Here is a 17,891-nt window from a genome sequence, read left to right as displayed (position 1 = left end):
AACTAACTTCTTTAATTCTGGTTTGATATTCTCAACATTTCCAGTAGTTACGAATACTTGATTTGGAAAAATGACATCATCTGTACACTTGAAATTTGGATAAACCACAATATTCGTGTCAAGATAGTGAGCACCTTGTTCATTCATCACTTTTTCGAACTTTTGTGTATCACCATACACTTGATCAACCACAATTCGAGGAATTTCGTCTTCCTTTGAAGATTTCTTTTTCTTCGAAATTTTCTCTTCATTTTAATCATCGCTATCATCAATTTGACTATCTCTGATGTCCACGAAGTCCAAATCACAAACTTTTGAAGTTGAGGGTTTATCAGTTTCTATCTTAACCATCAAGTCCTTAACTTTTTCTTTCCCTTTAGATGTTGATGCAACATTAACAATAGACAACTGGGAACAATCAACATCCTCAAGATCACTAATTTCACTAATATTGTCAGATTTATCTTCAGTATCAGCAAAATTAGATTGAGAATCAGATGTTGAATTCTCAGTCTTTTTCAAAATTTGGATTTGTTCAGATTTAGTCAAAGTGTCATTCACTATGTTAACTAATTCATTCGCATCAAGACAATCATCAATTTTGACAATTCCATATTTATATCTATCATCAGGAACTTTGTCAAATTCAGCTATTATCTTCTCACAATCATACGAAACATTATCTACCTTAGCTCTTTCGTATGCTAGAAAAGGCCGTAATTTTCTATGTTGCTCTTTACTTATTTCACATGAATGATGTAAATCAGTTAATTTGCCATATAGTCTCTTAGCAGAATTACAGTATATGTTTCTTTGTGCTAGCAAAAGATTGACTTCATTTGATAAAATATCCCTATCACACATAATATTCGTTATCTGTAATTCTAAACAATCAACTTTACTTATTTTCATGTCTAATCGCTTTTTGGTCTCTAATAACTCCATGGACAACTTGTTGGCCTCATTGCTAGCAGACACAACAATTGAATCAAAATAAGTAACAGTCTCATCAAAAGATATTAGTTCAGAGTCATAAGCATGTGTAGGAATATTAAAAGATTCGAGAATATTACGTACCTTTGTTGTCATTGGAGATTTGTCTGCTGCCTTGGATATGAAGCATCTACCTTTCACTTCGAATTCCTCTTCATCTGAGTCCTCCTCCATCTTCGCATACATTGCTCCATGTGTTGGATTCCTCATTTCTTCATCGTCTGATACAGATGACCAGATTTGATAAGTTCCATCTTCCTCCTGTTCACCCCTTGCGACCAGCGACAAATTCTTAGCTTTCGCACGAACCTCCTCAATCCTCTCTGCGTAATAAGCCTCATCTTTTACTTTATTCTTCCTCTCATCCTTCTTCCGAAGCATACAATCATTCGTAAGATGATTGGCTCCATTGCAATAATGACAATCTATTCCAGCATCACCGTTCAGCTTCTTCTCACTCTTCCCTTCAGACACCTTCGAATCTTTCTTCTCAACCTTCTTTTTCTCCTCAACAACAACTTTACTCACAACACTTCCTTTTACCTCAGCAAGCTTAGCCTTCGAATTGAACGGCTTTTTGAAAAACTTCTTAATACGATTATTCGAGTAAAATGCTATTGCCTCATCATCCGAATTCATGATGAATCGCTCTTCTTCCTCTGAATCACCATTTTCAGCTTCTTTCTCAAATATCTTGGACACAAGTGCCAATGGACCTCCCAAATTCAGCTTCGATTCCTCAGCCATTTCATTAACCTCACTTTCGTGTGTCTTCAACTGATTGTACAGATCATTGAGAGATGATGTATCAAAACTTTTCTGATTCTTCACCATCATACTCACACTTCTCCATTCTTTTCGAAGACCCCTCACAAAGATGAGATTGAATTCCATTGAAGTCCTGGTGATTCCATAGCGATTGCAACGGTAGATTAACTCATTCAGATGATCATAGTACACTTCAATTGTTTCACCTTCTTTTTGTCTGAAATCTTTCAGCTCAACCAAGCACTGTTTGACTGAATTGATTTTCGTCTTTTCGCTTCCTTGAAACTTTTCTTTCAGATTGTTCCAAATATCCTTAGCAGTTGTACAACTCCTTACGTAATTGTACACAACTGGAGGTAAAGCTCCTCGTAATTCTCTCATACATCTCTTCTCCAGTTTCTTCAGACGATCAGTTTGATTTTCAACACCAGAACTTGTAGAAGATGATCCAATTGCTTGAACATTCACTGGAACATTGACATTTCCAGTGATACATGACCATAATTCTTCATCAAGACCATTCAGATAATCCTGCATACGATCAGCCCACTGATCATAATATTCAGGGATTAGCATTGGAATTTTGGTCGATGATCCTAACAGATGAGAAAACGAGGTCATCGAATTGAGATTGAAGCTCGCCATTGTTGTACGGAAGATGATTTTGAAAATTTTGAAGAAAATTTGGAAATTTGAAAACAAACTAGTTGAATCAAATCGGAATTACAAGAAGAACACTCGATTCAACAATTCAAATGCAGAATCGAATCACAAACTAAGATCTAGACAAATTTTTCACTATCAAAAAGTGCGGAAACTTTTGAACCAAAAAGTTGATTCAAAAACTTTTTGAATAGGTGAAAATCAGATCACAGATGTGATTCCAGCTCTGATACCAATTGATGAACCAATTAATCGAGTATAAAATGAATCAGAGTATAAAATGAAGTAAGAATGCGAGATTGAACAACGGATGTAAATATGATCTTGTTTCAGCTCTATTACGCTTTCGAATGTTTACAGAGTACAAAGACAGGTTTGTAAAAACTCTTATCTAACTCTAGTAAATATCCCTATTTATAGGAATCAGAAAGCGTACAAAAATATACTAAGGCATAGACACTTAAGCTTCGAATAAAAGCGCCTTAGTAAAATAGATTACAAAACATTCGAAGAGTGCAAAATACACTTCGACTAATTACAACATTTTGACCCTTACATTTAGGGATGGTTGTTGTAATGTAGGTTATTCCTTTGTTGTTTTTGTTATGGTGTAATGTAGGATGATTGTTATTGTAATGTTTGTGTAAAGTTATGGCTTAGTTTGGTTATGGTCTAGTTTAAACCAACTTTTTTACAGTTGTAATGACAATTCAAAAATCAATGAAATTACATGTTTGTTATTAATGTGAATGACATGCAATTGTAATGTATACAAGTAATATGTGTAAGAAAACCAAGATAACAAAAGTGGGCAAAGTATGTACCTATAATTTTACATAATTAACTTCTAAAAGATATATATTTTTCACACCCAAACCATAACCAACACCAAGTCAAACTAGTACATTGTTAAAACCCAAAAGCATCACCAAAACAAGACAAACTATTACAAGGGGTCAAACACTAAAACTACATAATTAACAAGTAGTCATAACCTTTATGATTTCATCCCAACTTCCCTTCCTTGTCATTTGCATGTTCTTGCATTATGGCCCCTATTATTTCACTTACTACAAGTAACACCAACATACTTCCTTGTCAGTTTTTCTCATCCATTATTTCCCTAACTAGCTTCAACTCCACTTGTACCATGACTTCCATGCCTTTGTTTTTTACTTTGACTTTGACTCCTTCTCCCCTCTTCTTCACTCAACCTTCTTTTCTTCTTTGGTCTCCCTGGCAGTTTATGGAGTGGGGGAGGGGTGATAGTGATTGGACATTGAATTTTAGGCCACATCATCCTCCCCTTGATTGGATCAACTTCGAATGCATACACATTTTTCCAGGTTTCCAAACAGTATACCTTATCAACATACAAGCTCATATTACCAATATTTTCACCATTATCTTCCATGTCATTTAGAGTTACAATGACATCTTTACATGGTATACCGGTTAGCTCCCATTTTCTGCAGCTGCATACCCATTGCATATCAACTACCTATTGGTCATGTGATGGTCCTTGCACCTGATACTTGTTCGATCCATTAAATCTACCAGTGTACTCAACAACATTGTCTATGTTTTTTCCTAAACGTTTTGTTGATGTAGGTGTAAAAGGTCCCCAGGATTTATCTATAACCTTACCAACATTCACAATCCTTTTCATAATATACTCTCTTATGTATTCCAAATAGGTAATAATTGGTTTATCTCTTCCAATAATCAATTTGCTATTAAACACTTCACACAAATTATTCAATAGCATATCAGTTAAAGGTTTACCTACATAATTAGAAATAACATATCATTTATATGCTTTTAACAAATAAGTACGTAAATAATCATGTACACCTGTAAAGTGGGATCTTGCTCAATGTTGTGGAGGGATATGCTTCAACCACTCATATTCTTGAACATCATAATGACTAAACTTCGTCATGTAATGCTCAAATTCAGGGATGGTTGTTGTTGTTTTATATCTCCACAAATGGTCCTTATACTCCCTATTCTTCCAGGACTTCCTCATATATATATATATATATATATATATATATATATATATATATATATATATATATATATATATATGTCTAATGGAAAACCTATGTTCAACAGCTTGAAACATCTGGGCAATAGCTGGAAGAATACCTTAATCATGATAGAATATGATTATAATATAAAACGAATCAACAAATTAAGTACAATTGACAAAATATATACCAACCTTTGGTCTGTCACTAATAAATGTTAAGTTTGAGTTTATATGTAAGTCCAAATCATCACCTAGACATTTAAGAAACCATTTCCATCCTGAAGTGTTCTCAGCCTCCACCACAACATAAGCAAGTAAGTAAATCCCATTATTTGAATAAAGAGAAACAACAGTCAGAATTTACCTAGGGAAAGGGCCCTTCATAAAGCACATCTAGCCCAATAAAATCTCTCAAACATTGCTTAAAATCTTTCTTCAATTAACCCAAACAAGTGTAAATCCTCTTGAATTTTCTTGATGTTATATTATGTAGATTGGGTTCATATTCCAACTTTAATTTCACAGTTGTATCCTCATTTATTACTTGTAACTCCATTATGTAGTCTCTTAGAAAAGCATATTGCTTTGTCTAATCCCCAATAACTTACTTTGTTGTAAAAGATTTAGCTCTAAGGACCTTATGAATAGAAACATATATGCTATACTTCTTTAGCAATTGATCTTGAATTTCACGTGGGGGTACTGTTGGGTTTTCCTTGATTTGATCCATGATTACATTGGATATGAAACTGGAATTGCATGATTTGATTTTTAGAGATTGGGTGAAAGTGTATGTCTTCTTGTATGTTTTTATGAATCATTTTTGTTGATTTTTTTTACCTAGAAGTGTGTAGGACCCAACTACACTTTGGGTAGTCAACACCATTGTCTTTACTTTTTCTTTTACTTGGACCACTTGCCCCACCTGGCCCACTAACCACTACTAACCCCTACCAATCCCCTACACGCTTCCTTTAAAGGAGTTTTGTCATTTTTCTTGATGAACAAATTCATTATGGTTTCCATCACATGTAACTCCACTCTCTCCTCACATCCTTTTTGGTTTTGTACTTTTCCCCAACTTAAAAAGTAGCCTTGTGTACTTCACCTTGTGAACACATTTTTTCTTTCCCTAATTCCTTCAAAACATCCATTTTTTTTAACATCAAACTCAAAATATTATCCATGTGAATCAAATTCATCATTATCAATCACATCTAACTCATCCGACCCATCCTATGTAACCTCAATTGTGTTGTTCCTTTTATTTCCTTCACCAATGAACTCAGATTTTGTGTAAACATTCATGTAGGAATCAACCACATCCACCTCTACATCTTCTATGATGTTGTCCTCATCTACCCAATAGTCATTGTCTTGCTACCATCACTACCCTCTATATTGTTATTATTCTCTATTTTCTCTTGGTCACTCTCTTATTTATGAGTGTACTCTTGTTGTTCCATAACAGGTTCTTGTGCAGGGATATGACTTTATTCTTGTTGAGGGATCTCTCTTTCTTCTTGTTCAAGAGTCTATATCTCTTCTTCATCCATGAAACCGTGGTCATCCATGCAATTATTTTGTACCATATCCTCATGATCCAATACACTTTGATCCATAAGAAAATCTTCTTTAATCATGAAATCTAACAAGTTCTCCTAATCATCAGGAAAATTTGTGTGATCATTTGCAGCTTTGTGGTCCATGGAAGCTAAGAGGTCAATTTCATCTATATGGTAGTCAGTCACATGGTTCATGGTAGGTATATTCTCAATGTTAGCACCATCATCATAGTTAGCACCAATCACAAGGTCTGTGGTAGGTATGTGCTCAATGGTATCTTCATGGTGTTCTTTACCTTTGCCCATATCATTTATGACCCGATCATCTATTATATGTATACCAATTATAAGGTCAATGTTCAACTTCCTACTACAAGATGAAATACGTTTGTCATGTTTCCAAACCCTATTCCTATTATATTCTGGTGACACTATTATACTCTTGGAATTCACATCACCTAAGTCAACCTCACCATTTTCAACAATTAAAACATGGGATGTCTCTCTTTCAGGCATTTGAACTGTATTACTAGCGGATGGTTCATTCATGTCACGCGCCTCACTAATCTCTTCAATAATAATCTTTCTAGGACCATCAGGACTCATGAAATAAGTGTGTAAGTTAGTGATACCATGTTCTGTGTATACATGCCTTATCTTGTTGTCATTCACAAACTGAGCAAAGTTGCATACATCTTCTTTGTTACCCAAAGCATGACGTCCACAATGAAATCACAGTTAGATATCCGGAAGTGGTAGTAGATCATCGGGGGTACAACATAGCCCAACCCTTTCATCATTATGTTGAGTTGGTGAACAAAAAACTCATCAATATCCACCATATCAACATATGAGATAATACCATCAATGTACTTCACGTCTGGAAATCTAAAAAACTCACCATTGTGATACAGTTTAATGGTGAACAAGGTAGGCATTCCAACTTCTTAACACAAAACAAAGGTCAGATTTTTACTTTTTCAAAAATAAAACATCAAGATCATCTACTTACCATATAAAGATTCCGTGTCTACTCTTTACTTCTGAGGCCGGATTGCAACATTTTGAAGCGCATGTACAACAAAGACAGTGAAGTGATTACAGTTGATTAGGGTTTTACAAGTCAACGGATCAAGTTGTAACACCGTAAATTTTCAAACAAAAATTTTCATTTAAAAACCCAATTATCTCATTTCAAAATCACAAAATTCCACAAACATCAAGTTATCAAAACACATGTTCCAAAACTGTTTATAACACAAATCCAGGATCCTCCAAAAACATAACTCCAACTCGGGTGTGTGTGTACAATCAAGTCGGTGCCTTCCCGTGATCCTGAGAGGTACCTGAAACACATAACACATAATACGGTAAGCACGGAGCTTAGTGAGTTCCCCAAAATACCACACACATCACATTAGCCACTCGAGGCTAACTCAATACGACCCTCCGGTCAATGTGTCTCAGTGAAGACCCTCCGGTCCCACGACTCGGGAGGGCCCTCTGGTCCTAACTCAATAAGCTCATAATAATAATACTCAGCATAAATCACAAATACATAATGCAGAATATCACAATACGCAGGTAAGCACATAAGACACCCCGGTGACACAAAGATACCACTCATGGTAAGTATAGTGAGAAGACTCACCTCGTAAGAAATCGGATAACCTCGAACTCGAATCATCGGGCTAGCCTCCGCCTAACACATACGATAATTATCCCTAATTAATAGCGGCTCTCAAAAAGCTATACTAACCCTTCTACAAGCTCGCAGAAGGGTAAAAGACCATTTTCCCCCTCCTTGGCCTTAATAGTCCACAAATTGACAAAACCCTAAAAGTCAACCAAAAGTCAACGAAAGAGCGTACGTTGTGTGTACCAGGTCGCTACGCTGGGCGTACTCTGCTGTCATGCAGGCATCGGGGATGCTCGACCCCAAGGCGGCGCGTACTGGGATTACGCTCAGCGTACGTCCCAGTTTCACTCTTCCTACTCATTTGGTCTTAATCAGTTAAGACCTTGGCTTATATCACAGATCTAGACTCCCTAATAGCTCTTACCCCATAAAGTCAGTGACTTTAAGCCTTTGTATGGCTGATTAGGTCACAAACACACAAAACTCTCACTCTCTTATCTCAAAATGCTCATATCTCATGCATGGCTTGATTCCAACGTCCAAGTCTTGATTTTTATGACACTACACCACTAAATACACTCAAAGGGGTTGATCATAGTCTCTGGGGCTCAATTATCTCATAAAGTCTCCAACTTTTGGGACAAAACCCTAAAAGACTCTACTATGATGCATAAATCAAAAGAGTGAGAAAGCTTGGAGCTTTATACCTCTAGATGAAGCTCCCAACTCAGATATGCTCAGATCCAAGGCCTGGACTCTCACTCCTTCTTCTCCCAAAGCTCCTTCTTGACTCCAAGAACACATAAAATCACTTAAAGGCTCTCAAATGGACACACACAAGCTCAAGAACGAGGATCAGGGTTTTAGAGGGTGGTTTGTCTGAAGATGGTGGCCAGGAATGAGGCCATCATATCCTTTATATAGGGACACACCCCAATTTAGGGTTTTCACTCTGGGCCTAGTACGCCCAGCGTACCCTCTGGTACGCCCAGTGTACCCTCTGGTACGCCTAGCGTACTAATTGGCTTTCGCGTCAAAAACACGCATATGAGTACGCTGAGCGTACACTCGCGTACGCCCCACGTATTCATTTACCACCTTTTTTCAATAAGGGCTAAACTTGACAATTTACCAAAAGAACAAGGGCTTATAAGGTATACCTGGTCTTGGGATGTTACAATTCTCCCCCACTAGAAATCAGACTTCGCCCTCGAAGTTAGGTTCCAAAAATAACTCTGGATACTGCCCGCGCATCTCGGACTCCGGCTCCCAAGTGCACTCGGACCTCTTCCGATGTTGCCACTGGACCTGAACCAGAGGCACATCTTTGTTCCTCAGAACCTTCACCTTCCGATCCATAATCGCAATTAGTCGCTCAATATAATTCAGGCTCGCATCAACCTGAATGTCCTCTAATGGTACCACTGCCGTCTCATCGGCTATACACTTCCTCAGTTGGGACACGTGGAAGGTGATATGAATCTGGCTCAACTCTGCGGGTACCTCTAACCGGTAGGCCACCCTACCTACTCTGGCGATCACTCTAAAAGGACCAATCTATCGGGGGCCCAGCTTGCCCCGTTTCCTGAATCGGATCACCCCTTTCCATGGGGATACCTTCAGGAGGACAAAATCTCCAACCTGGAACTCTAGCTCGGATCGTCGCCGATCCGCGTAACTCTTTTGGCGACTCTGGGCGGTCAGTAACATTTGTCTGACCTGCTGAATCTGCTCGGTCGTCTTCAGCACTATCTCAGTGCCACCCATCACTCGCTGCCCTACCTATCCCCAACAAATGGGAGTCTGACACCTCCTCCCATATAGAAGCTCAAAGGGAGGCATACCAATACTCAAATGATGGCTGTTATTGTAATAAAACTCAGCCAAGGGCAGATAAGTGTCCCAACTTTCTCCGAAGTCCATAACACATGCACGCAGCATGTCCTCAAGTGACTGAATCATCCGTTCGCCCTGCCCGTCTGTCTGCGGATGGTATGCGGTACTGAAATGTAACCGGGTACCCAACTCCTCATGAAATTTCCTCCAGAACCTGGAAGTAAAGTGCACGTCTCGATCTGACATTATCGAGGTCGGCACTCCATGCTGAGCTACCAGCTCTCTCACATAAATCTCGGCCAGTCTCTCTGTAGAAGAGTTCTCACTGATAGCGAGGAAGTGAGCACTCTTCGTCATCCGGTCCACAATCACCCATATCGCGTCAACCCCATGTACAGTTCTCGGTAACTTGGTGATAAAGTCCATAGAAATATGTTCCCACTTCCACTGGGGAATCTCTAAAGGCTGCAAAGGACCATGTGGACATTGGTGCTCCGCCTTAACCCGACGATAGGTCAAGCACCTCTCTACAACCCATGCCACGTCCCTCTTCATACAGGGCCACCAATAGTCTCTCTTTAGGTCCAAATACATCTTAGTGGCCCCTGGGTGGATCGAGAATCTCGATCTATGTGCCTCCTCTAACAATATACGACGAGCTCCACCTGTATAGGGCACCTTAATCTGCCCATGGAAAATCATAAGCCCGCGACTGTCCATCACAAACTCGGAAACCTGCCCAATCACACGCTCTCTCTTTCGGTTCTCTGGTCTCACAGCCTCAACCTGATCCTCTCGGATGGTATCTAAGACTGGAGTCATCACCGTCATCCTCATACACACATCACGGATCGGAGCGCTCTCGGCTCTGCGACTCAAGGCATCGGCTACCACATTAGCCTTGCATGGATGATATAAGATCTCACAGTCATAGTCCTTCACTACATCCAACCATCTCCTATGTCTCATATTCAAGTTGGGTTGATCCATTAGGTATTTCAGGCTCTTATGGTCCGTGTATATGGTACACCAGACTCAATACAGATAGTGACGCCAGATCTTGAGGGCGAACACCACCGCCCCCAACTCCAAATCATGGGTGGGATACCTTGTCTCAAGAGGCTTCAACTGCCTTGATGCATATGCGATCACGTGTCCCCTCTGCATCAACACCGCTCCCATCCCAGATATAGAGGCATCACAGTAAACTACGAAATCCTTCACTCCCTCGGGAAGGGCTAACACCGGGGCTTCGCACAATCTCTGGCGAAGAGTCGTAAATGAGGTCTGCTGCTCGGCCCCCCAAGCAAATGTAACACCCTTCCGGGTTAATCTGGTGAGAGGAACAACGATCTTGGAGAAATTCCTGATAAATCTATGATAGTAATCGGCCAATCCCAGAAAACTCCTAATCTCGGACGGAGATCTCGGCACCCCCCAACTCATAACTGCCTCAATCTTGTCCGGGTCGACCAATATCCCATTCTGATTAACGAGATGTCCCAGGAACTGGACCTCTCGTAACCAGAAATCACACTTGGAGAATTTGGCATATAGCCTCTTCGACCTCAAAACTCCAGATCCTCTCTAAGATGCTCCTCGTGCTGCTCCCTGGACCTCGAGTACACAAGAATATCGTCGATGAACACGATCACCGATTGATCCAACATGGGCCTGCACACCCGGTTCATGAGGTCCATGAACGCCGCCGGTGCGTTGGTGAGCCCGAAAGGCATCACCACAAACTCGTAGTGCCCATAACGAGTCCTAAAGGCTGTCTTCGGAATATCCTCCTCGCAGACTCTCATCTGATGATATCCAGATCTCAAATCAATCTTGGAGAACCAAGATGCCCCCTGCAACTGATCGAACAAATCGTCGATCCTCGGAAGTAGATAATGTTTTTTGACCGTCAGCTTGTTCAACTCCCGGGTAATCAATGCACATCCGGTGTGAACCATCCTTTTTATTGACAAAAAGGATCGGAGCTCCCCACGGTGAGCTACTTGGTCTGATGAACCCTTTCCCCAGTAGCTCCTGGAGCTGTGAGGATAACTCATGCATCTCTGGCGGCTCAAGGTGATAAGGTGCCTTGGCAATAGGCGCCGCACCCGGAATCAAATCAATTCAGAACTCCACCTGCCTCTCGGGAGGCAAACCCGGCAACTCCTCGGGGAAAACATCAGGATACTCGCACACTATCGGAACCTCGGCGATAGAACTCGGCTTTTTAATATTCACTTTAACTGATTTTCTTATCTGCTTGTCTCTTCTACAGACTGAAGGTCTTATAGGTGACACAATCGTTCTAAAAGGCATGATCATAAACGTTGACATTTTCTTTTCCTACCCTATTTTAATGAGATCCTTCGGGTACTTTGTTGGTTGGTGGTGGTGGTGATGGTGTTGATAGATGCACACTAATATAACTAAACTACTTAAAACAACTAAGGATTCAAGATGACAAGCTACATAGTCCAAGTTGAAACCAACGAGTTTTTATATCTTATTTTACAAGTAAGTGGGACCCAAAAATAAAAAGAATGTTATATTAGTGGTGGGAAGAGAGATGAAAATGGAGATGAGAGTGTGGATAAAACGTGGACACCATCCGCCAATCAAAACGCATTGAAATCCCTTCTCCTGGCCCTCAATTTCTCTCTATTTCATCGCCTACCATATTTCAACGACACAAGCCCCAGCCAGCCATCCTTCTCTGAAGCTTGTCTCCTCTAGAATTAGGGTGCGTGGAAGATTGTTCGAAGGATTTGAGTTTGTTGTTGTTGCGCATCAATGGCGGTATCGAGTGCTTTTGCAGGTGCAAAACTCGAAACTCTCTTCCTCAGCAATGCGACTGCTACTCCCGCTTCATCTCCGCCAACTTCTCATTATCAAATTGGGGTTTCGTGTAAATCTCGAAGAACCCTAATTCAAAGAGGAATTGTTAGGTGTGAATCACATTCTACTGCTTCTTCAGATGTTGTCGTTGAGAATTCATCTGGAAATGCTTCGAGTATCTCTGCTCTTGAACAGCTCAAAACCTCGGCAGCTGACAGTAAGTTTTCCCAAAATTCCGATTCAGTTTCACAAAATTCTATAGAAATTCAGCTTGCATTAGTTAAAACGAATTCCAATTTCTTAATTCCCAATCGAAAGAACTACATTTTCGTATTTGATTTCAGACATTGTATAGTAACCCATGATTAACAACATATAGAACTGTTTATTCGGCAATAATATAAGTTTTATAAAAATCTTTTTCTTAATTATGCAGGGTATACAAAAGAAAAGAGTAGCATTATAGTTATTGGGCTTAGTATCCATACTTGTCCTGTAGAAATGAGGGAAAAACTTGCAATTCCTGAAGCAGAGTGGCCAAGAGCAATCAAAGAGCTATGTGCTTTGAACCATATAGAAGAAGCTGCTGTTCTGTCTACATGTAATCGCATGGAGATTTATGTTGTAGCTTTGTCTCAGCATCGAGGAGTAAAAGAAGTGACTGAATGGATGTCAAAGGTACTAGCTTTTCCATTTACTTCATCTAAAAAGTTGTTTGAATGTTGTACCGTTTGAAATTGATCATCATAAGTTGAATTGATTGTGTTTGTCTTTGTCTTTCTAACTACAGACTGGTGGAATCCCAGTTTCTGAGATTTCCGATCACCGTTTTCTGCTATACAACAGTGACGCAACCCGCCACATCTTCCAAGTGTCCGCCGGACTCGAATCATTGGTGCTCGGAGAGGGCCAAATCCTCGCTCAGGTGAAACAAGTCGCTAAAGTTAGCCAAGGAGTCGCAGGGTTTGGAAGGAACATTAGCGGTTTATTCAAGCATGCCATCATGGTCGGGAAACGTGTTCGAACTGAAACCAAAATCGCCGAAGGAGCAGTTTCCGTCAGCTCAGCCGCCGTGGAGTTAGCCCTAATGAAACTTCCCAATTCCGCCCATTCCATCGCTAGAGTTTTACTCATCGGAGCTGGAAAAATGGGAAAACTAGTCATCAAGCATTTGATGTCAAAAGGATGCACGAAAATAGTGGTTGTGAATCGGTCCGTCGAACGAGTCGACTTGCTCCGAGACGAGTTCAAAGACATCGAAATCGTTTACAAACCGCTCGACGAAATGATGAGTTCTGCCGCCGAAGCCGACGTGATTTTCACCAGCACGGCGTCGGAAACCCCTTTGTTTTTGAAGGAACATGTTATCGATCTTCCTCCGGTGAGCGAATCCGTCGGTGGAAACCGTCTCTTCATCGATATCTCCGTCCCAAGGAACGTCGGTTCTTGCGTTAAAGATCTGGAAGGTACAAAAGCGTACAACGTCGACGATCTGAAGGAAGTCGTCGCCGCTAACCGTGAAGACCGGCTCCGGAAAGCGAGGGAAGCGGAGATGATTATCGATGAAGAATTGAAGTTATTTGAAGCGTGGAGAGATTCTCTGGAAACAGTTCCGACGATTCGGAAACTTAGGGCTTACGCTGAACAGATCAGAACTAGTGATTTGGAGAAATGTTTGGAGAAAATGGGGGACAATGTGAACAACAATACGAGAAAAGCTGTTGAGGTTTTGAGTCGTGGGATTGTGAACAAGCTTCTTCATGGGCCATTGCAGCATCTAAGATACGACGGAAGTGATGATCGGACTTTGGATGAGACGCTTGAGAATATGCATGCTTTGAACAGAATGTTTAATTTGGAGACGGAGATGTCTGTTTTGGAAGAGAAGATTCGAGCCAAAGTTGAAAAACAAAAGTGAGGTTTCAGACTTTTTTTTTTTTTTTTTTTTTTTTTTTTGCATAACACACTTGTTTTTTTGGTTATGTGAAATAAGAGGGAAATTTTCCTTGTAATGTCATGAATGTTGTTCATCCTTGTAATTACATTTACTGATCTGATCAATATAAAGATATAATTTTCTCATGTTTTCTTCTTTGATTGGTTCTATACATTAAGGGGTCCAGGTCTTAGAATCCATTGTGTCGTATACGGACGACGTTTGCAATGAATCCATTGTGGCGTAATAGGAGGCATCGTGTATTCTCCTTCTAGCTCTAGGTTGACATAATGGTTACCATGAACGAGCCCAATTGCAATAGCAATGCGTTTATGAATTGGTGGTGGAGTAGACCGAAGTGGTAAGTACGTTGTATTGACGTCTCAGCTAAAACAATGTAATATCAAGTTATATCTTGAAGCAATTAGGACACTGTATCAGCATAATCATCCAGTTCTGAAGTGGAGCAACTTCGCCAAAGAAATTCAAAGAGTTATAGAGTTGAAATCGATATTCACTTCCAAACATGTCACCATATTCAGTAGTATATGTTTAACTCATCCATTAAATAAACTCGAACTTGGTACCATTCATCTTGATGAAGACCGAGACAAGAAGCGATTGCACGGAATTCGTAATGTTCATCACCTCTTACACCGTGTACCTGCTTAATGTAAGGATGTAATACATTTGGAAATTCATTCATATATGAATATGAATAGTTTTGTTGGTCCGCAACGAGCTATGTCTTGGTGGTTCGTGAATCTTCGTGGAACTTAACCCAAGTTTAGACGTATTTGAACAACTACATCTACGGAGATCTTCGATTGGCAAATCAACTCGATTATCTTTGAAAGGCTTCTTCTACAAACTTGGTCGGCCACGGGTAGTTTTATGAATAGCTGGTTCCAAAACTGAAGTTTTTGATGGGTTGATAAACTCCCTTAAATTCCTCGGAACGTTATGCTTTATAGACCTTGTATGCTTTTCAAAGTCCTAAATATTATTTGCACTTCATCATCACAATGAATATCATCAACAACTCCCATGTTTGTGCGATGACAAAGTAAGTTTCCTCCAAAAACTAACAATTGAATCAAGTGGAAGAGACTTACTTGTATTAAAATACATGATTAGTTCATGTGCACATGATAACCCATAACATGTACACAACTGACAACCACAAATTACATCACCACTTTTACACAGCTCAATTTCGTTGACGATCATGTCTAATGCCTACAACGAAATATAATTCCACAATAGTTTGAACAATTTCATGTTTAATCGATGGTTGATGCGACATGTGTTGTATTGAAAGCTTGTTTTGACAGATGTCACATGTGACTAAATGATATTATGAACAACAGATGAACATTTCCATAAATCAGATTGTGGTGTATCCAAGTACAGTTTCAGCTAGGCATGTTGAATTTCAACTCTGTTAGTTGTGTTATTTCCATAATGAAGAATTTTGTCAATCCAAGCGGCTATGAACATGTGTTTATATTTGTGCAACAACACATCATTGAGATAATGACGGGCACCTAAAATTTTGAAAAAATAAATTCAATTTAGTGCATAATGATTGTTCGGTTATATCATAATAATTTAAAAATATACATATTTATTTAAAGCGTACATGGATATACGAGCAATATTGTTTGGAGTTGTGTGTGATTAAAGTTGTATGCTTCCTTTGTTTGAGACAGAACTAATGATTTCCGACCAGTATAATAGGAATTCCAGTAGTCTTCCCTTCGTATATTTTGTCTAGATCTTTTCCAAACACTTTGATTGATGTGTCGTCTACAAAGTAATTGCTTAGAATTTGGAAATACATTGCAACATGTTTTCATCAACGCCAACTCTCTATCTACGAAGATTACTTGAGGGCAAAGAGATCCACCCATTGTTGACTTTAAACAATTTAATGCCCACGTGTAATTGAATTCTCTTTCTTCCTGCATAAATACGAATGCAATGTTAGTTGAGTTGAAGTTACGCCGACAATTTCAAGAAGAGACATCTTATACTTGTTCGTTTTGTAAGTTGCATCCATCAACATTATTTGTGGAAATGCTTGCCATATCTCTAATGATTTTGGATGAATAATGAATAAATCTTCCATCTCGTTAGACAAATTATGTGTGCGATAATAATAAATATAACCTCCTTTCTTCAAAGATGACAAAAGACCTTACATTTGGGTCATACCTTCGTGCTCATTCTTCCATATTTTGTTTCCGCGTTGTATATTGTTTGGAGCATAAACACATTTTTCAAATTTTGCTCTTTCAATGTTGATAAAATTTCATGCAACTTCACATTCTTTGCTGACAAATCGGCCACCACACAAAATTCATTATTAGTCAATCGCATCGCAAATGCATGATCCTCCATATCTTCTGCAGGTTCATGGTTATGTATTTCACATACCACACTTATAGTCCAAAAATCATGTAATTTTGAATATTTACCCTTCAATTTAAAAGGAGAATTTACCTTTTTGTGCTAGTATTTCTACTGAAGATTTTTCACTTTTATAAATACCACCACGATCGCATACAAGAATAACTTTAGTTAAGAGCTCACTTGTTTTTATCTTTCTTCTTCATATGATAGTAATGTAGTCGAGTGTACGTCCCATCTTTTACACTCATACTATTAAATCGTCACAAGATTTGAACACTTGAAAAATATTTGTTTTGATTAAAAACTTACAATGCTACTTGGCAATTTATGAAGATAAAATATATGCTAATACCATGTTTGTAGAAGATTCTGACGAGCTGTTGGCGGCTTCACTTCCTTCATTTAGTTGAAAACTCGTCATTATATTGATGAAAAATGTTACAGAAGTTCTATAGGAGTAGTAATTGAGAATTATAAAGAGATGAGTAATGGTAAGTATAGAGGTGTAGTACTTGACAATTATATAGAGATGAATTATTTTTTTGAAATTTGTAAAAGCTATAGATGAAGTGATATGTTATTCTTTCAAATTGCAAGTTGTAAAAAAACATGATGAATTATTTTTTGAAATTTGTAAAAGTTATAAACGAAGTGATGTTTCTTTATTTCAAATTGCAAGTTGTTAAAAAACTGATGAATTAGTTTTTTAATTTTGTAAAAATTATAAATGAAATGATGTGTTATTATCTCAAGTTGGAAGTTGTAAAAAAGTGATGAATTATTTTTTGAAATGTGCAAAAGTTATATGGACGAAGTGATGTGTTATTCTTTTAAAATTTTCAAGTCGTAGAAATAAATAAAATAAATAAACTGGGCTACATAAAATATAAGATATTTTTGAGAGACTAGAAATTAAATTACTTAAAACAAAAAGTATTTAAAGAAAAACACATAATAGTACACATTTCTTAATATATATATATATATATATATATATATATATATATATATATATATATATATATATATATATATTAACCATATCAGAGCTACGTTTTAGACCAGAGATTAGTATGTATGATAACTCTGTTTGTTATTTGGTTAATTTTTGTTTGAAGAATTTTAAGAAAATTATGAGTTTTGTTAAGAATGATACAGAGACCAGACCAGTGATTGGTTGGATTAGCGTAAGACGTGCAAGTA

At 38.5% G+C, this 17,891-nt stretch overlaps 2 protein-coding genes across 2 annotated transcripts; one reads left to right on the top strand and one right to left on the bottom strand.

The window, feature by feature from the left end:
* Nucleotides 1–3,547: 3,547 nt before the first annotated feature.
* On the bottom strand, nucleotides 3,548–5,473 carry LOC145122442 (uncharacterized). Its single transcript, XM_079058046.1, has 3 exons — nucleotides 5,398–5,473; nucleotides 3,960–4,209; nucleotides 3,548–3,899 (listed from the first exon to the last, which is right to left on the bottom strand). Exons 1-3 carry the CDS (start codon nucleotides 5,471–5,473, stop codon nucleotides 3,548–3,550), a joined length of 678 nt encoding a protein of 225 aa, XP_078914172.1.
* A 6,680-nt stretch (nucleotides 5,474–12,153) lies between these two features.
* On the top strand, nucleotides 12,154–14,419 carry LOC145119431 (glutamyl-tRNA reductase 1, chloroplastic-like). The gene is made up of 3 exons (XM_079055097.1): nucleotides 12,154–12,554; nucleotides 12,774–13,015; nucleotides 13,128–14,419. Exons 1-3 carry the CDS (start codon nucleotides 12,293–12,295, stop codon nucleotides 14,253–14,255), a joined length of 1,632 nt encoding a protein of 543 aa, XP_078911223.1. The 5' UTR covers nucleotides 12,154–12,292; the 3' UTR covers nucleotides 14,256–14,419.
* Nucleotides 14,420–17,891: the final 3,472 nt, after the last annotated feature.

The sequence above is a fragment of the Lactuca virosa genome, chromosome 6, assembly GCF_052849685.1.
Source record: "Lactuca virosa cultivar CGN04683 chromosome 6, Lactuca_virosa_CGN04683_v6, whole genome shotgun sequence".
Taxonomy (NCBI): domain Eukaryota; kingdom Viridiplantae; phylum Streptophyta; class Magnoliopsida; order Asterales; family Asteraceae; genus Lactuca; species Lactuca virosa.
The sequence above is the reverse complement of the archived record's forward strand: the minus strand, read 5'-3'. Positions and strand labels throughout refer to the sequence as shown.